Source organism: Acipenser ruthenus, chromosome 1 (genome assembly GCF_902713425.1).
Source record: "Acipenser ruthenus chromosome 1, fAciRut3.2 maternal haplotype, whole genome shotgun sequence".
Classification (NCBI taxonomy): domain Eukaryota; kingdom Metazoa; phylum Chordata; class Actinopteri; order Acipenseriformes; family Acipenseridae; genus Acipenser; species Acipenser ruthenus.
This window is the reverse complement of record NC_081189.1, coordinates 62,451,362-62,472,911: the sequence shown is the minus strand read 5'-3', so window position 1 is coordinate 62,472,911 and position 21,550 is coordinate 62,451,362. Positions and strand designations below refer to the sequence as shown.

The window sequence follows — 21,550 nt, the reverse complement described above, 5'->3', positions numbered from 1 at the left end:
GACCATACAGATGAACTGCAGTTCTTCAGGATTCCCTGCTATCCCAGTATGTTAATCTTGGCATTCAGTTTCAAGGCACACTGCTGCCTACGTGACCTCTCCTTCAACTATCAGAAGACACCTCCTATATATATACCCTAGTCTTCTAGTTAACCTTCAGACTAAAACTACCAGAGTAGGGGGGAAAAGATGTTCATAAATTTAGCTGTATTTCAATCATTCAATATATCTTTAAATTGTTTATTCAGTTTATTTAGGGCCATAGCATCTACATTTAAACATTACCTTTCTTCATTAACTAATGTCTATGTGTTTTTAACCCCCACCCACCCATAGACTAGCATTGGGTGCGCCCCTGCCATAGACTTCAATTAAGCGCGTTCCTGTGCTATAACAAGGAGTTTGCGCACATTATTATTATTATTATTATTTATTTCTTAGAAGACGCCCTTATCCGGGCGACTTACAATCGTAAGCAAATACATTTCAAGTGTTACAATACAAGTAATACAATAAGAGCAAGAAATACAATAACTTTTGTTCAAGTGTGACAAACCACAATTCAGTAATACAGCAGATAATAGTGATAGTTACATCAGGATATGATTAAATAGTGATAGTTACATCAGGATATGATTAAATACAAAATACTACAGGTTAAACATTTGGCAGATTACAGTATTCTGAAGTACAGGATTAAATGCAGTAAAATAGGGGGCAGATAAGAGCAAAATAAAGCACTTTTAAATGAAGGGTGATAGTGTCCCAGGATACAAACAGAGGAGTTCTACAGGTGCTGTTTGAAGAGGTGAGTCTTAAGGAGGCGCCGGAATGTGGTCAGGGACTGGGCAGTCCTGACATCTGTAGGAAGGTCATTTCATTTCAAGACCCCGTTAACACGACTCATTTCAGTTACATTTCGTTTACATTGCTAGTCACAGTAGACATGGTTTTGTTATACTGTAGGGATTAGTGAGGGAATACGAGAATATTTTCCATCACAGTCTGAAAGCCTCATTCAAGGTATCAAAGACCATCTCTGCAAAAGGACCAAATCTGTGCAGTGCTTTTAAACACTGGTCTCAAATACCAAGTGAGCCTGATTCAAAAGTGGGAACTGAAGGTTGATATTAACATAGATATTCAAACTTACACTTTTGAGATGGTTTTTAGTAACTGTAAGGCTGGTTTCACAGACCCTGATTGGCACAAATCTTGGACTACCTAATCTTCATCTTAACTTATCAGGGCTTGTGTAAAATCAGACAGTATTTTATAGTCTATATTATATATTGTACAGCCAATATTTTGGTGTGAGGTCTATATCATGCAAAAAACAAACAGATACAAGACCCTAATATGGTGCCGATCTTACGTCACAGGTCAAAGATGTCAATATTATAACAAATACTCTTAATTATATATGTATTGCCAATATACAAAATGTGTTATCCACACAAAATACAGAAAAACATATTTATTTCACCAGCAGGACTGGTTTATTGTTAAAAGACAGAAACCAAACCAAAGAAGGTGTTACTAATAAACCTTTAATGTTGCACACCCGCTCCCATGTCTGTTAAGCCCTGGGAACACAAAGCCACTTTTTCAGGAACAGTGGTTTGAAACCGAGTTTCAGGAGACTGGGAGACCTGTTTTCAAGCCACTTTTCTGTATCAAAACGAGTTCGATTTTTCATGATGTCACCAGGAGACTTGCCAAAAGTAGCCAATAAAAAACACAATGAATAAATAAATCACTTCACTATTTTAAATTTAAAATAATGGCAGTTGGAAAACCGATTTGGGACAGTGTAAGAGAAAATGTAATCATTGATTGGTTTCAAGGTAATTTAAGAAGCAGGTTCACTTTAAATTACACCACTGTATTTTAAATGTGTAAGTTTGCTACTTTACGTTGTGGTTAATTTGATAAATCAGCAAACCGCCGTTTATTTTTGCCAAAATATTTTAGGGAATCCCCGTCTATGACCCTCTGATGTAAAGTCCAAATAAGTTCTCTAGGCCTGCACTTAGTATTACTATTAAGTCAAGCATCAATTCGCCAGAAAAAGCTTACCATACATAAAGAAGATACAGACAATTTGTATTAGCCTACATTTGTAACTGGACTAAGTTATGTAATTTATTACACTGTAATGTATAATTATCTATATATTGTATGTATTTTGAAACTTGTAAACCGTGTAACTTATGTACTACGTTGTCTTGGGTGTCAAATGAATAAATAAACGTATGGAAATTTATTCGGACATTATTATAAATTCATCTTCATTAAAAACACTTCAACTGAAAATAATGCAGCACTAGTGGGAGAGTGTGACAAACAAGTGACAATACAAAATAATTACGTTATAAAAAAAATACACTTAAATTATAGTGAATCCCATTTCATATACGGTAATTACCAACATTGGCCAAATATTTTTAAAAGACTGAATAAATGTCGCCATCAATAAAACACGTGTACCTACCCTGACTAATGGAGCTTTTATAACCACATCCATCCACCTCAGAGCTCTCTTACCAGAGTATTGTAGCATCTTTTTCTTTTCTGCGCAATAGCCACTGTCTTGCCCATTTTCTCCTTTAATTTTTTTTCTGTTGGAACAGTGCTCCAGCAATAAGGAAAACTGAAGAAATTACTACTGCATTTTCAGCGTCCATCTTGCTGTTACGGTTTCTTTTAACTGACTTGTTGTATTATCCAATCAAATTACATGTATTGCCTTTTTAAAAACAGTCTTGTCATTGGTTGGAATGTCACCAAGTCTCCACAGGTGTGCCATGCTGTGGCTTGAAACCTAGTCTCCTGAAACGAGGTTCCAAGCCACAGAGTGGTTTCATGTTCCCAGGGCTTTAGAATGTCATATGTATATCTCTGTGTAGGAACACGATGTGGACTATAAGTAGGGATCTACCTAATTAGTGATCTCACGAAAATCGGGAAATTGAGAGGTCGCCGCAAAAGTCACCTACTTAGGTGCCAATGCACAACGGCCTACTGATTTAAATGAAATAATGCACACCGCAAGCGACACAAACTACGTATCTTAATTTTGTAGAAAATAAAATAAAAAAATACTCCAAAGCGTTAACCTTCTTGTTGACTGTTCACACGACAACGATGTTTAAAATCAGCCTATCAGTGTACTGTATAGTAGGAGGAGGGATAAAGTCGGTGTTGTATTGTCATTTTGATTTAAATGGAGGTAAAATACCAAAAATGGACGACAAATCAAAAAACGCAAAGTATATTTCGGCTAGGATTGTGTCAAGCAATTTCCCCAAATTTAGCTTCAGAATCACACATTAAACAAAATGCTACTACTGGGGCTGCTAAGCAAAACGCAAAACAAACTACAGTAAGTTTGACGTTTAAAAGAACAACTGAAAATAGTGTAGCAAGGAGAGATGTGACAATGGAGCTTGTTGAGGCTTTTGCTGCTGCCAATATACCACTGGAAAAAACTGATAATCTTAAACCACAGGAATATTTTAAAAGGCATGTTCCAAATGCTGACAGTTTTCCATGTGCAAACAAACTTCGCCAGGATGATCTACCTAAAGTAAATCGAATCGCACGTGGAGTCTACAAAAACTACACTCTCGCAATGTAACTCCTTTTCAATAATAGCCAATGAAGCAACAGACGCTCAAGACAACTACATTCTCCATATTTTGTGGGTATTTGGGATGGTGAAAGATGCCGAACTCACGGTTTTTCTTACAGAACCCGTGCACCTTGATACTGTCAATTTTTCTACGGTGGCTCAAGCCATTGTCAAGGCTGTTATAAACTATGGCTTGGAGTTTATCAAAAGTTGCAGCTTTTATTTCTGACAATGCAGTCTTTAAGTCCAAGGCTTTCTCTGATGTGTTGCGAGGAATGATACCAGATGCAATTCATTTAAATTGTAATGCAGGAGGCGCGAATAACTGAAGGCACCGGCGGCAATTGCCGCAGTGCCCAAGCTGCCTCTCAAATTTAAAAAAATCTTACAGCTAAACTTGCCTGTAAGCCCTCCCGTCATTGCCGCCGGTGTCCCTCAGCACCAGCACATCTGATCTAACCCATTCACAAACTTGCTCAGCATCAGCTGGCCCGTTCTCTGTCTAATCTCGTCCTGTGAGAAAATGACTCATTATCATAATGTATTATTGTTGCCATTCTTTTTACTGTGCACCTCCCAGCACTAAGCCACGAGAAAGTACTGTATCACTGGTTTAATGAAGTGCAAACAGAGGGAGCGACGCTGTTAGACTGAGCTCACTCCCACGCGTCAAGGAATTTTTGATAACACATGTTCACTGGCAGTGTCACTGATTTTTCAGTCTGTAAGCACCATGTCAACTCAAAAACATTGAAGGAAGAAGAGCTGTCTAAAGCAGCAGCGAAGATTTCTAGGATTGACCTAATGTTCAGGCAAGCAATGGGTGCATAACAATTTGTCCCAGACAATAATAATAATATTAATGTGAATTTACATTTGTCATACTGCAGAAAGGACGAGATTAGACAAAATTAAACTGAATTGTGACGGAAAAGGCTTAAAATTGCAATACTTTAAAATACAACAGTGCAATACACATTATAACTGCTTTCATGTCTTTAGTGTATATAAATTGCTAATTTATACTAACATTTCAATGACTGTTGCTGTTTTGTAATTTGGTGTTACCCCCCCCCCAAAAAAAAACACCAACGCTAAAAATGCAACACAACAGGTAGATAATTAGTTTTGCTCAAATTCTTACCAAAAAAAAAAACAAAAAACTGAAGAGTAGCTATGACATGGTTCAAGTTGCAGCTTCCTGCATTATGAAACAAGGAGAGAATGTAATTAATAGTGAACAAAACACAATCTTTAGAAGTGCATCGATTTCTGTTCTCATTTATTTTTGTGTAATACATTCTCACTACTGTAAAACTATATAGTCTCTCAAATGTAAACATCTAACAGTATGTACATCTATCTGTTTATCATTGCGATTCAGAGCACTCTCCATTGCCTGATGAAGTTTCTATTTCAAGTTTTTTTTTTTGTTTTGTTTTTTCAAAGCAGCATTGTTTGTACAGGTTTTGAAACAGCAATTAGCAAACTACAATAGCGCAGACACTGCAGATCGAACAACTCATTTGACCACTATCATTATTAAATTCCAGCCATGGGTACATCTTCAGCCAGTTTGCCTGAAAATCTATCTTTCTAACTTTCCCTTCACAGACATCGCTTATTTGTGCAGTTGTATCACGAAGGCTGTATCTAAGCCTCTAGTCTAATCTATGTATTCAGTGGTGTTAATTGACCTATATTTTATATTTGTAATAATTCGTGTGTGAATCACTCAGAAAACATTGTGTTTGTTTGAATTAAAATTTCATCAACATAATAGGCTCTCTGTATTTCTTTTTTGTTGTTTTATGAATGAGTATGAAATCGCCTTGGTGCCCTTGAGTTGGACTTGTGTTTTGCCTTTCCTTGGTGCCCCTGAATCTTCACGCCCAACGAAGGCAACACTGCCTGGCCCTTCATGACCTTAACTTCATACCCCGAAAAAACATACCATTTCTTTGGCAAGTGATATCTTGCACACAAGTTTCACTGTGTTCAAGCATTGCCCAAATCGCAAGTTGTACAAGGAATCTGTTGCAAATCAAAGTGAAAACTACAACGTTTCAGTTCCGCTTTCACCTGAACCAGTTATTACACGGTGGAATTATTTGTTTAATTCTGTTAGCTACCACACAAAGCACTTTTAATTCTACCAGTAATATATTTGTGACGAACTTGAAATTACACTGGAATGCAATCCTTACTCAAACCCTAAGATCTATTAAAAATGGCTGACATTGAAGAGCAGCTCAGGTTCGTGTCGGAGAACGCCACTAAATTCATGCAGCTGTTGACATGGTTTGAAAGTCGACACGTTTTGATTTATGAGGCATATAGCAAAGTGATGGATCTGATAAACTGGACAGAGGATATGGCAGTGCAACAGCTTTCAGAAAACCAACTTGAAAGTCAGCGCAGAGACAAAGTATTTCTGTCGGTTGTATCCAAGTTAAATCAGTACTACCGGTATGATCTAGCACAGCCGCCTCGCTTCAAACAACATACTTTTTAAACACAGTTAGGATTTTAGACCCAGAAAGGCATGTTTTCTTTCTTTTGACCCGGTACTAAAAAAATCATTCCTGGATGGGACAAACACCACAACAACAAATGTGCTGCTTATATGGCCATTATTAAAGAATGCCAGATGCCCTTGAGGATAACCTAGTTTGGGGACTCTGTTTCTAATCGATTTCCACATCTGTAAAACTTTGCCTTACAGTTCCAACCAATTCAGTGGATGCTGAACATGCAATCTCAATGTATGACAAAACTTCACAACAGAGACAGAGAATGTCGGCAGCAACTGCTGGGGGATGTTGCATGCTTGCCTTTAATAAATGACAGCACTGTTTTAGTAAAGAAGCATGTACCACTATTTTTAGGCTTTTATAGTGCTCTGAAACAGTATCTACTTAGGTTGATTTCATGTTTAAACAGGTCCGTGAAATGTGAGCGAAATCTTAATTTTATTCCATAACCAACCAGGGAAAAATATGTGAATTCTCTGCAACTTAAGTAGGCCCCTAGCTACATAGTTGTAAGTAAAATGTTATTTCTTTATAATAAAGGTCTACCTCTCAAGGTGGATTCAAAAGCTAAACATGTTAACGCATTGGGTGTAGTGTGGTACTGGAAAATAATCTAAATATATTGCATGCATAAAATAGCTTGAATGACATCTTTTTTGACAGGTATAAAACACAAATCAGGTTTGTAGCCTAATATTGTGTGCATTTGTTTGTATATAGGATGGGGGGGTGTAATAATATCTGCTATCTTTGAAAAAAAATATGAATAAAAAAATCTGTAAATATATTTCTTCCTAATATATTATAATCCACTGTACATGTATCTTCATTTACCAGAATCAGTCACATCTGGTTCTTTTAAAAACCACAGCACTTAACACATTTTCATAAAAGGACATTTTAGCAAAATAAATGAATTAGATAAAGAGATACAGCTTGCAAAAGATGAGAAACTGGGGACAAGGGCACGCACTTCAATATTTGTTTATAAAATAAAACATCCATCCATTTTTCCTGCAGTTGCCATGTACCGCAAGAAATACCTCCTGCATTTAATGCATACGGATTGACAAGCCACTTTTATGCACTTTTCAGATTATTTCCAGCAGTACCCACATTTCATGGTATTAATGTCAAAAGAAAGAACAGTTACTAAGTCTACTTTCCATAAACATTTCATTAGCAATTCAATTACCTGGGTGCTGATAGATCTCAATCCATCTGTTGCCTCCACTGTCAGGTTGTAATTTGATTTCTGTTCTGCATCGAGAGGTCTGGCGACAATGATGGTTCCGCTGCCCTTGCCCACATCAAACCGGCTGTCATAGTTACCACCTGGATTAAATAATAAGAATTGACAAAAGTTTATAGAGATTTTTAGTTTTTCTTCATTTGGTAACATGCAGGTATGGTATATATTATATATTTGGTATACATTGATATACAGGATCTAAAGTTCTACCATTCAAACTTATATACAGTATATAGCAGTGACTTTGTTCCAAAATGTTACATTAAAACTAAACAACTCGTTTCTCTAATTATACTAAAGCAATATTTTCCCCACATCATATACAACTGTTGACATTTTCCAGGTACCCTTTTATCTTAGAAATGTATACAATTACTTGTATGCACCTACAACATACATTTTAGGATATCTACTGCCAAAAGGGCTTAAATAGCATCATGTCAATGACCAGTTTGCCCTTCATGAGTGTTCAAAGGTGTTACAAGTCAAAAACACTCAGATCTCATCATGTTCAACATCTGTACAATATTAAATCTCAGCAGCTACCTTCTGCTGTACAGTTCAGGTCACAAGCCATCTGAACGATGTAAAACACTTCTTTAGCTTGATTGCCTCCTTGCAAATCCAAAAACATTTGAAAGAAAGAAAAGGAAGATAGAATAGAAAACACAGACAAGCATGTCAGTCACAGGGATGCTGGTTAGGAGCAGAAACAGAAAAGATAAGTTAAAATAGAAAGAAATTATTCAGAACAGAACTGCAAAAGGTCATACCATGCGAAGTACAAAAAATGATTTGGAAGATTAATTCTAGTTATCAGAGTTATGATAAATACAAAATATATATATTAGGGCAGAAAGTCACAGACAGGCTCTTATCTTTAAAGTGTCTACAAATTAATCAAATTCATTTTATATAGAGTGCAATTAATAAACAACCTACAGTACAGCATTCTTTAAATAAACAAAAATGACTCACCAGTGATGTCAAACCAGAGTGGGTTGTCAATGGGCTCACATGTTATTACACCAACCATATGAGCAACTGGATCACTCTCCATTACTGAGAATGAGAAGAATGGTTCATCAAAAGAAAGCATCTTTGTGGATGGCTTAGGTTTTGGGATCCATTCAATATGCAGCCGGGTAGTGGAAGACTTTTGAGGTCGACCATTGTCCACAGCTTTAATCTACAAAAGAAGAACATTATTTAGAATACAGACTTAGAATAGACAACTATTATTGTCTATTCTAACCTACTTGTAATGGCCACTCAAGAGAATCTCAAAGATTTAACATGGAAATGTATATTAGGCTAGCCATAACAAAAACATTGCTTCAGTGCAGAAGTATGGTCCTGTATCAAATAGCTTTCAATCTACTACAGCATCAACTTACTGTAAGAATATCATACTCTCCAGCTGCAGAAAACTTCTTGGACAAAACTACTCCTGTTTTAGGCTCAATAAAGAATTTTCCATGTTCATCACCCTCCTCAATGCTGTAAGAGATTTCAGCATTAGGGCCTTCATCCTTATCTGAAGCAATAACACGATAAATGGGTTCCCGCTTGGCAGATCTCTCTCGGTCAGGTTTCTCACGCTCAGGAAGCTTAATTTTATAGGTCTTCTCCAAGAATTGTGGTTTGTTGTCATTTTCATCCAAAACTTTCACTATCACTCTAACAACAGTTAACTTTGGAGGAACACCATGATCAATGACAGTTATCTGTGAAAAGAAACAAGGTAAAATTAATAACTATAGAAAAAAACAAACACATTATGTTGGATACTCATAGTATTTTTTACCACTACATTATCATAATCAGTCATAAAAAATACAAAATATATCCATTGGAACCAAACATTGTGTTATCAGTTCATTAATCCATCTCCCTACATGCCCATTTGGGTTTTGTTGTGCTCTGAATGTCGACGTAAACAACCAACAATAAACAAACAAACAAACAAACAAACAAACAAACAAACAAACAAGAGGCCATTCAAACCATCTGGACAGCTTTTCAGTGTGTACAATTAATTAGTCAAATAGTTGCACACCATTTGGCCTAGGCTAGGAACACCACCACTTTGCACTTTTGTTTTGGAACTTTCAAAGTCTGACACAGAACTAATGAAATGCAACAGCAAAACCCCTTGCTTTTCTTTTCTGTAGCAGGTTTCACTGGTGCATTTCATTTAAGAATGTGATTACAAACTTCAGCTTTGTAGCAAAAGCTACCATCTACAAAAAATGTTAATCGTTTAATAAATCCAAAGTTAGCTCATAAGCTTTAGAAAAGCCTGATTAGTCCTAAAAAATTACCTTCAACTAAGTAAAGCACATGCAACCAGGGGACATGGCTTGCTAGGTTAAATTGTCAAACTAGTCCTAATTCAGCAACATTTGGGAACTGATGGAAGTTTGCTTTTTAAAGCAACCTCTGATAAACCATTTCATAATGACCCATGGGACATTTCTAATATGAAAACTCTTTGACATGTTCATAATTCTGGTTATTATCCAGGAATGTCAGAATTAGTCATGAAAATCCAATGTTTTTCTCATCTAAAGTTCAATAACTGTAATGAATTTCATTGGTGTAGAATGATATTTCCTAAAAATACAGGCTCTGTAGAGGTTAAAGTAATAAGTTACTTTCAGTAATGAAAACATCAAATGTTGCTGTAGAACATTCTGTGTGTCATACATTTAGTATATCAGTTTTAAAAACTACTTTAAACAGTCATAAAATTCCACATCAGTATGACTGTATATCGCAGTCATGGTACAAACCCAAACTGAAGCTTCATTATAAAACAGAAAAGCATATCCAAAGAAAGAATAATAATAAACCAAAACGTTTATCATAAATGTTCTTTTTTTTTTTTAGACACTATTATATTTTGATCTACAAGCACATGGGTGAAATACCCAAAAGCTTTGAACTAAAAGCTTTTAAACTAAATCAATTCAGTATTATTTTATTAAGCTTTTAAAAACCCAGGAGGATAGATTTAGACAAATGTTACACATTATTTGAGTAATGCAGAAGAAATAAATCCTTTAGATTCCCTTCTCTGTCTTAGTTTACAATTTAACAAAGTTACACTGAACCATTAAAACCCCAATGATAACAGTCACAGCCTTAAACACTCTAAATGCATTTTTAATTTACATCACAAATTAGATTAAATCTAGACTCCCTGTCCCAACTCCTTCACTCATCAGACGGATAATTAGAAGAATACACATGAGCACTTAGTTCCAGCTTCCTTTGCAAGCTCGGAAATACTTCTGTCGCTTATCAAACCTCCCAAACAGACTGTAACCCTTTGGGGAATTATATCCACTGGATAACCCAAACACTTGCAATACTGTTAATTACATGAAATATGTATTTAAACAAATGTCAAACTGTCTTGGCATCTTGTAAGAGCGTTGCTTGATTCGCACAATTTCAAGGATTCAAATATTAACTGTGTAATATAAATGGTAATAATATACCAATGGCAACATATTCATTTGTAAGTGCAGTTGGTTTATGCTTCAGTCTAAAGTACAACTTCTAAACGAAGTAATTAACTTACTTCAAGAATGTGTTCAGTTTGTTGTTCTCGATCTAGCTTTCTTGAAGTAGTTGTAACCAGACCTGCAAAAAAAAAAAAAAAGTACGATTAGGTATTGGTACAATTTTGGTAAGAAATGTCACATAACAAAGCATTATTTCTAAATTACTGATTTTTCCGAGCACCTAATCTAAAAAAATAAATCTGTTTAGGTAAATTTTTACCACCTTGGTGTTATTTCATACTAGGGGTGGGAATTGAGTAATTTAGTGCTCGAGTACTCGAGCGTTAAAAATTTCGAGTACTCAAGTACTCGAACCTAATGCCATACAATATTTTTCTACACATGCGCCACAAAAATTACCACTTTAACACTAGAACCGCCACAGTTATACTCGTACCTAAAACCGTCGCCGCCAGTCATTGTCACGGTACATTTTAATCTTTTGAACGTCGAGCCCGAATATTTTGGGTCCTGGAAAGTTTACCTCAGGGCCGAGCCCAAGTATTTCGGGCCCCTCCCCTCCTTCGCCTTGCATGGTTTGTTTATTAAATTGCAACATTGAAAATGCCACTGCAACGTGAATTATGTGTACTGATAGGCTTAAAAGAGCCACATGAACTGAAGAGAAGGCTTGGTGAACTTAAAATCAATTTGTAGTAGTTAGGAGTTTTAGCAGAGAGAAGAGTTTTTGTGAGAGTAAAAAAAAAAAGTTTCCAAAAAAATTGAATTTGGAAAGCAAAAGCGCAGAATTGATCCCCAGACTGCCTTGGAGTTAATTTTGGAGGATGAAGGAGACTTTGATTACTCCAGTGGTTGTGAGGATCTTGATTTGGAGGATGAAGAGGTTGATCCGTCTTTCATTGTCGATACTGAGGGGGATTCAAGTGACACTGAAGGTAAGACGATTCATTATTTTTTTTTAAATGGTCTTTTATTTATGTGCATCTCTTACGCCATCAGTAATATATTTATGAAACAATTTATTTATGCAAGTTGGTTTATTTACTGTGTTTATAGTACCTCAAATTGATGGCTTGCTGATCCTGTCAGACAAAACTTTTATAAGTACATAAGTGTGACGAAGGGTAGTTTTTTTTTTTCTTCCCGTGAAGCATCCACAGACTTGGGCTTTTTTGTGTGCATTTTAGGAGCACTACTGTTTATTAGTTGAGTTATGTGGGGTATTAGCATACTTCGCTATACTTTACAATGAAGCTAGTCAGAATTACTATGCTTCGCCACAAAAAAAAGTTAGCCAAACTTACTGTTTCTACTTATAAAACGTTTCTAAAACAAATACATTTTTATAAAAATAAAAATAAAAATTGCCTGACAGGATCAATAAGCCAACAATCTGAGGTAATTTACATATAAACATAGTAAATAAACCAACATACATAAATTGTTTGACAGCTATCCATTTGAAAAGGACGATACCCTTTTATAAAAGGTGACGTTACTATAATATTACTTCATAGTAAAACATAACACCAGAACAGAAGCTGTAAATGCTTCAAATGAAAAAACTAAATGCATATTGCTTGAATATATAAATGCAACTCGACTAGTAAATAGTAATGTACATAAAATGTCTGTTGTGGAAAACACAGTATGAACATAAGAACATATGTATTCTTATGAAAGAGTAAGTGTTGTTTTTTTTTTTTTTGCAAAGCATTGTACAGCCTAAATCATTGAACTACAGCGGGTTGCACAATCAAATCAGCAAAACACACAGTAAATGTGCAGTATAGCAATGGTAAAAAGGATGATAAACTTTTTATAATAACATTTAGTAAAACAAAAAACCAATACAAAACAACTAAGCCATATAAACACTTACCTTGCACCTAAAATGTCTGTTGTGCAAATATGACTACTAAAAAACAGGTTCAAAAGTACCTTCCAGATGGAAAATTACAAATAAAAATACAATCCAGAATTTGTATTTATAAAGTAAATATGTTTGTACCACAGAAGGCTTTTGTAAGAATAAAGTTAGTTGGTATGCATCAATGCAGTTATAATACATAATGTATTATTATAATGATAATTATTACATTTATTATACACTTGTCAGTAACTGTTTCTCCCTTTTGTAATACTGCTGAAGGCTGCAGTGCACAACCAGGGGTATCTTTAGGGGAAGTAGCCGAGGAAAAGCATCATCCTCCATCTCCCACGACCTTACAGAAAATGACACGTGGTGCACAGAAGAGAAGTCGTCCCATGCATTCCCATTCACTGGTGTTCCTGGGACAAATAAAAGAATGGGGGAAGAAGCAACTGGGCTGGAATATCTGAAGCTGTTTCTCACTGATGATGTGATGAATGACATTCAGATACAGACCAATAAATTTGCCCAAGAACAAGTTGAAAAAAGACCAGCTGATAAACTCCAGGCACGAATGAGGAGCTGGAAAAATATCACGTTGGATGGCCTGTGGCGGTTTTTTGGTCTTTCATTTTTGATGGGGATATTGAAAAAGCCCTCTATTGACAGCTACTGGTAGGGGGACCCCACCATCAGCACTCCCTTCTTTGGTAGCATCATGAGCCGGAACCGCTACAAGCAAATACTTCAGGCGCTGCACTTCCAGGATAACCAAGCTGTCAGGCCTTAAAATGATCGCCTCTGGAAAATCCGCCCCTTCCACGACCGCATCACATCCTTGTTTACAAGTGTCTATACACCAGCACAAGACATTTCAATTGATGAGTCTCTTTTGCTGTACAAGGGAAGGCTTCATTTCAAGCAGTACATTCCAAACAAAAGGGCACATTTTTGGATGAAATCATAAGAGCTGTGCGAGGCGAAGACCGGCTACACATGGAAACACATGTTGTATTCTGGGCAAGACCAACAACTGCTTGATGGCCAACATGGTTCTAGTTTCTGTGTTGTTATGGAGCTTATGAAGGGACTGTTAGATAGGGGGTATCAATTAGCTGTAGATAACTACTACAACAGTCCTCAACTGTGTCTGTCTCTGTATGACCGGAAGACTCATTGCCTGGGAACGGTGCGTGGTAATCGCCGTGGTATGCTTAAAGATTTGCGCATAAAAGCAGATGCAACACCACTGCAGAAAGGAGATGCGACTTACCGCACCTCTGACAAGCTGATGGCACTGTGCTGGCGTGATAGGAATTAGGTCACCATGCTTTCAAACTGTGACCAGCTGCTGAAATACTACAACTTTCTGCAGAAAACAATTAAGTGGTACAAAAAGCTTGCCTTCCACCTTACTGATGTGTCCATCCTTAATGCTTACATATTGTATTCAGAGAAGCAGCAGAAACCACCAACTATGCTGTCAATTCGTATGAGCCTTGTGAAGCAAATTCTGCAATACAGCAGTGCCGCCTCCAGTGCAAGGTATCAAGGAGGAAGGCCAAGCCCCACAGTGCATCCTATGAGGCTGACTGCTCGGCATTTCCCAAGCCTCATCCTCTCAAAAGAGAACAAGTCAGTGTTTCGGCAGTGCAGAGTTTGCAACAGCAGCCATGGTCACCGACATCAGCAGGGCGAGTCAAGAAGATGGGTGGAGATGAAGTACCACTGCATATCTTGTGAGAACATTCCACTTTATGCTGCACTATGTTTTGAGCACTGGCACACAACATAAAATCAATTGTGGTGCAATATTTATTTTATTTATTATTTGACCTCAAGACATCAATCATTGTTTTTTATTTAATTTATTTTTATTGCTTTCTTTTTAGATTTTGTTTTTCATTTGTAACCTTTATATGCTAATTCTGTACTTTATTTCCTGCACTGAATTGTCTAAATAGTTTTAAAATCATATTGTGTTATGCATGTTTTAAGCTTTAAAATTGTATATATAGTTTTATGGTGACTTGATCAAATTTAAATGATTCATGACTCTTAACAACTAAGTGCATTTGCTTTCAAAATTCCCCAAAATAAAACCAATATTTGAATGTTATGAATTACTTAGGAACAGGGCAAAAAAAGGGTCTTCTCACAGAGAAATACAACTGTATCTTTTAGGGGACATTCCTTCCATCTGTAGCAGCACCATGTGTTGGGAGTTAAAACACTAAAATGGGGGAGTTGGGGGATAAATTGTGATTGACAATCTTTAAAAAAAAAAAAAAAGTTTTTTCTGCCAATTTTGTCCTTTCATATTTTTACATTCTGTGAATTCTGTAAACTGTTTGATAATCCTATTCTTCATGGTCTAAGCTTTAAAATGATATATTAAAGTTTATGGTCATCTGATAAAGCTTGAATGATTTATGGTTCTTAAAAACAAGTGTCTGCATTGTCCTTAAATTCTAAAAAATAAACCGTGGTCTGATTTCCAGTATAGTGTTCTAAAAACAGCCTGGAAAAGGGAAATACTACTACTGTATCTTTTAGGGGGCATTCCGTCATCTGTAGCACCATGTGTTGGGAGTTAAAACACTAAAATGGGGGAGTTGGGGGATGAATTGTGATTGACAATCTTTATATAAAAAAAAAAAAATGATCAACCTTTTTCTGCCAATGTTTTCCTTTCACATTATCTGAATTCTGTAAACTGTTTGACAGTCATATTCTTCATGGTCTAAGCTTTAAATGACATATGTTTGAGGGTAATTTAATAAAGTTTAAATTATTTATGCCTCCTAATAATAAGTGTTACCATTTTCTTTCAAAATTCAAAAATAAATAAATAAATAAATAAATAAATAAAAAAAACACGGCTGAGTTACAGCATAGAATTCTAAACCCGGCTAGAAAAGGTTAAACATCAATATTAAAATGAAAGACAACTATCCCATACAACTCAAAAGTTTTATTCAAGCACACCACATCAAGCATCTGCACAGCCGAAACACCTTATTTAAACAATTAAAACATAAAAGGGTTTATTTTAGGGATGCAACGAAGAGTGCATTTTGACCTTCAAAGGTTCGGAACACATTACAGAAGGAAGGTTCGAAACTTTGATGGTGCTCATTTGCATAATTTACTAGTGACGTCACCATAGCTACTTGTTTATATTTGATTGAAAATCTTACTATTTTACAGATAATCCATATAAATGGAATAAAACATTAACATGTAGTTAAATATGTTATATAGAACAGTAATCATGTTTTTATAATTTAAATAAAAATACAGGTTGTTTATTTACACGTAATTGAGCCTGCTTGCAATCTATACAATAAGCTTGCATTGCACCAGTACCGGACAAAGCCTTATTTAACAGTCACCGTTCCAAGCAGGTTATCAGTCACATTTTACTACTCCTAAAAATAATAAATAATAATAAAAATAATAATAATAATAATAATAATAATAATAATAATATGAACTTATGCTTGTCAAGTGACCCCAGAGATTAGTTATACCTCCATGACACGAGTTGCTTGCACAGTTTGCATTCAACCTTTTTTTGGTTGTCTGGGCCTTTCCAGAAAAAGGCATTTTTAAAGTTTAATGTCGTATGAATTAAATGATTTGACTATGAAAAAACTACATCAGTGGTACTCACTTGTCACTCTCTCCAGCCATTCCAAACAAGGCCCACAATTGCTTAATTCAACAACTAGAATCAATTAAACAATTAAAAACACTGCTGCAAAAAGGCATAAACTGAAAGAGCCACAAGTGAGTATCACTGCACTAGATGCATGGTAAAGCTAAAACACATTTATACACAACATTGCCTTAAATTTCATCGAAACTAGCCTACTACAGACACAACTTAAAACATATGGCTAGGGATGGGAGATATCAAATGAGTTAGTGAAGGATATATATGGTTAAAATTGTTGATGTGCTTTTACTGCAATATGTGAAAAAAAATCCTACCTGCTTATGGCAAAACAGTAATAAGGCATTATTAATAAGGCAGGGTATTAGGGTTGTGATAGAGTAGCCGTCTGCCATGTGGGTGTATGCATTCGCTGTTGAGTGACATGTAGGAGATAGAGACGGAGGTTGAAATTGATGCGCTCCGTAGCCAAACAGGATTTATTTACATAAACACACTGAACAGCTCACGTGACACTACCAGCAATGGCAGAGCACGGAGCACATACAACACAGTGTACGACAACTTTGGTAGGATCTACAATCTCTGAACTAATCTTCTCTGTTCAATAATAAAGTAACGTTGCTGAAGAGATTGATCATGGTGGATAAACGGTTAGGGCGGACATATGACAGGCGGATAAATCTTTAAATGAATCTGTCACTTGTCCAAAAAGCCATACAATTTCATGTAAAAAAGAATACGGTAGTAAATGCCTTGGCAAACAGGGTAGGAGTTTGTTATGTACATAAACACGCACAGACGATGCTTCTTTCAACAACCACGTATTTATTACACTCGCTCTGACTCTTGTACCTTCAACCCCCTTACGGCAGTTAGACTCAGTGTTCAAAACATGCTGTGCCGTACGACAGCCATAAAGCAGGAGCTCAACCGCAACTGCTGTGAAACCAAAACAGATTAAACAACGGCTGGCTAGAATGCAGTCAGCACTAAACATCAAAACACAGACATAACAGAGTTTCCTTTGCATGTGACGTAAAACAATAAAGGTGTAGTCAGCCACTTTGTGAACTTTCTAAATAACACCAGGATGAAGAATGCGAGAGGTGAATAAAGTCAAGATCCAGTATTTATTATGTCAAATGAGAAGTATGAGAGAACATCCCCTCCTAAAACATGCAAGCTTAAATGATATCCATGCACATACAACAATAGAAACAAGAGGAACTACTTTCCCATAGCACAAAGTAAACATCCACAAGAGCAAAATGAGTATTCCATCTTTTCATTGACATATGCGAAAAATTATTTTCCCCTCTGGGTCTGGAATTACTGTTTTGTTTAAACAGACAAGCTACTCCCAGAACCGACCTAAAGCTGCAGCTAAAACTATAAAAAAAGACAACTGGAGGCAAAAGTGGAACTTGAAAACGTTTTTACAGTCCTAAAATAAAGAAAAAAAATAAAAAATAAAAATATTCTACAATACCTAGAGCAGTGTTGTGCAAAGTTTTTAAATGCCGCCCCCCTTTTTTAGCATATTTTGTCATGCCCTTCCCCCCCCCACCCATATTAAAACTTTTGACCATAACTTTATATTTTAAGTTTTTTTTTCCCCCCAATTGTGTAAATTGCATATTTTTTCCTTAACCAAATAAATCAGTGAACTTAAATATTTTGTTTACACTTGGCAAGTCAACATTTAGCTAACATTTCTAACAAATAAATCCGGGAAAAAATACATGTAACAACTCTCTTTTTTGTTTGTTTTGTTTACACTTGGCGATTCAACAGTTACCTGACAGATACATCTGAAAAACATTATCGTTCAGCAATTAAATCTTAGGTTTTCACAAAATACAGTATGCACATCGGGAGCGAAGTGAACGACACGAATACAAAAAAATGTAGCTAGTCATGAAAAGAAAAGACTGTCTTCTTTTGCTCCTTTTGTGGAGACGAAATAAAATAAAACACAGAAGAGCATGGGAACACCACACACTAAAAAAAGGAAACAGTTTAGGGAATACCACCGGCTTGTAAAAGAGCTAATGTGATTATTATTATTGGTCAACATTATTAAAACAAAGAAGCATCATTTTATAGAAATACAAAACCAGTGTGTGGCACTCCCCGTCACTTTGACTAAAATTAAGGTGAAATAAAGAGAGATAGACATACCATCAATTTCCAATTGTTCTGCTATTTCTTGACATGTGCATCCTTTTTATTGTCTTTATAAACACAAACACTGGCATCATAAAGAACATTATATTTTTTGACTTTAATAATTAAATTCTCATTGATGTAGATTTTTTTAATTATTTCTGTGGTAATCTCTTGAGTGAGCGAGACACTGACAGTCTGACAGAAGCTACCTTTGACCTTATTTCTGATTGGTCCACTGTGACACGAACAGCGCACAGAAAAATACAAATAAAACAAATGTATTTCTATATTTGCTCGCTTCATTCACGGCGTTCGCTTCGCTTGTGTTGTACATTACTCCATTTAAATCAATAGTTGTAATTATTTTTGATTTGCAAGCTCGCGTCCGGTGTGCATAGCTCTTAACATGCAAGCCCATTCCCATTGAAGTGTTTGATTTGGCATTGTATGTTACAGAGCTTCGTTTACACTCAGACTTTTAAGACTGTGTTTGTTAACATTTATGTATTTAGCTAAATCTGGACTTTTTTTGTTAAATCTCTGAAAAAATACGCGATTTACATTAATACAGGAATTTTATTTTTTTTACACTTATCGTCACTGTTCACTGCAGTTTCACTGACACACTCACCACTTCAAACTTAATTTCTCCGCGTCTACAAGTCCTAGAGTAATCGTCAACGGCTCATTTGAAAGTTTAAAACTTGCCCTAATTAGCTGTCATTTATGTATTTATTTAAAATGTTTTATCTTTTTTAACACAACTGCCTCTTTAGTTATTCGCGCCCCCCTTAGTGACAACGCCGACCCCCCCCCCCCCCCCCCGGTGGACAGAGTAAGAAAAGGTGAAACTCAAGCAGCAGTTTCAAAAGATGCAGAATCTACACTGCATGGATGGCAACGATGAAGAAACACAAAGAGATTTTCTTGATAAGACTGACTCCAAAGAGGGCCGCTCTAGGAAAAAGAGTGAGACAATATTAATGTAAATCATTTTGGGAACAAAAATGCCAATATATTCGTTATAAGGTGAAACACAAATAACGCGGCCTCCTAATTATGGGCCCGACAACCGCATTATAACGGGGTAGCATTGTATATGTTTTAGTCATTACAAAAAAAATTCCCCCCCCCCCCCACCAAAAAAAAAAAAAAAAAGTAGACACATTAGCTTATGAGCAGCCATACCACAAAAAAATGTTCAACTGCAGTTCTACAAGCTCTTAAGATTCTCTCAAATGACTATGAATACACCATATTGAATTAGGTGCAATGTACAGACACAATTTGCGCAACAAATAATTATGTAGAACCCATGTGTTTAATACATTTTTTGCCTTTTTTTATGCCAGGAATTTACTGGTGTTATTTTTGCAGTCTGTTAAATTCTATAGATTTTAGGTCTATGCAGTAAAAACCATCCCCAACACCCAAATCCCAAAATAAACATTACTGCATTTATGTTTTCAAGAATGATCAAATTCTCTTGACCGCAGTGTCTGAAGCCTGAGGTTGGCCTAAATTGCCGGAAACTCCAGGAAGTTGTTTGAGGCAGTATCTATTTCCTATTTGGCTTTCCCTGCTCTCTGTGGGGTCTTTGAGAAACTGCTAAGGCTGTGTTGAACAGTACAGGCGTTGTTGATAACATATGAGAATGGGGAGTGGATGATTTGCTGTTAAACCCACAGGCTATAAGCAATGTATGATCCTTCATGTTACTCAAGGGATTAGTAATGCATATAAAAATGTGAGATGAATCCATCCTCATAAGAATTATGGAGATATTTATTTTCAGTTTAATAGAGATTTCAATAACTACTGAATCCCCCAGCTTGATCTAAATTTAATTACAGTAATTTTTCAAATCTAGAACCTTGAGTATAAAGTATTTGACTGAGTAGGCTTGGGTTACATTTCTTGCATAATAAATCACCTCTTGTACTACACACACATCTTCAACTACACTACCAAAAACACAGACTAATAGGATACAATACTAATTATACAGTGCACACATGCTCACAAGAATGTTAATTCCACCAGATACAGGGGCACTAATGTAACAGAGAAAACAGGCAGAAGTGTTCCTTCACGCCATAAATTATGAATGGCAGTGGAATAGACTTTTTTAAACTTTTTTTGGGGACTTAAAAGTGCAAAAAATATTTTTTCAACAAATGAAGCAAACAGCAATGCACTGCACACATTCTTCAAAACCACATAACAGCAACAACATTTTACTGCCCTTTACTTTGGTAGAAATGTTTACAGCATTAAGTCAGTCAATCAGAATTCCACAATCCAAATTTAAGGTTACTGAGCAAGTGCAGCACTGCCCTCAGTTTATCCTCATTTTAAATGCCAGGATTCTCAAACAAGGTTTCATTTCATTTTGGTATTCCCCCCGACTGTAGCTAACTAATAATTCACTGCAATGTTTAGCCAGTTAAAATCAGACCCTCATTTTCCCAACCCTGTGTTTAACATCACAGGGCTTCCAAGTAGTTGTAAGTTATGCTGTATCATAAGCAGGAAGAATACATCTGAACAAAATGATTATATGTTAAAATGGCATTCTTTTTGGTCGGGAGTTAACTTATAGAAGTTAAATACTGAATTTATAATTTGTTTAATACTGAGGGATTCGCTGGACGAACTTTCAGCCTCCTTAAGGAATCTGCATTATTTTATTTATTTATCTATATATTTAACTGCAGTAACGCTCCTCGGTGTAAGGATGCCAAATTCATATTTTAAACAAATACATAAGTAAATACATGGAACAAATGAAGAAATAAATAAATTTAAATATAAATCATTAATTTTTCAAAACAAAGAGAACATTTACTTTAACAAAATGTACTTTAGGCCAT

The 21,550-nt window shown here is 35.9% G+C and overlaps 1 protein-coding gene across 7 annotated transcripts in view; it reads right to left on the bottom strand.

The window, feature by feature from the left end:
* Nucleotides 1-21,550, bottom strand: part of LOC117420672 (protocadherin Fat 1-like) — a 75,095-nt gene that overhangs the window by 29,427 nt on the left and 24,118 nt on the right. For 6 of the 7 annotated variants that reach the window (XM_059027148.1, XM_059027172.1, XM_059027169.1 and 3 more), the window contains exons 4-7: nucleotides 11,010-11,071; nucleotides 8,818-9,147; nucleotides 8,399-8,609; nucleotides 7,364-7,503 (exon numbers count right to left, since the gene is read on the bottom strand). In XM_059027148.1, the coding sequence (XP_058883131.1) occupies nucleotides 7,364-7,503; nucleotides 8,399-8,609; nucleotides 8,818-9,147; nucleotides 11,010-11,071 (743 nt within the window). Of the gene's footprint in view, nucleotides 1-7,363; nucleotides 7,504-7,966; nucleotides 8,036-8,398; nucleotides 8,610-8,817; nucleotides 9,148-11,009; nucleotides 11,072-21,550 lie in introns of all 7 variants that reach the window. The other variant, XM_059027175.1, reaches the window with a different exon arrangement.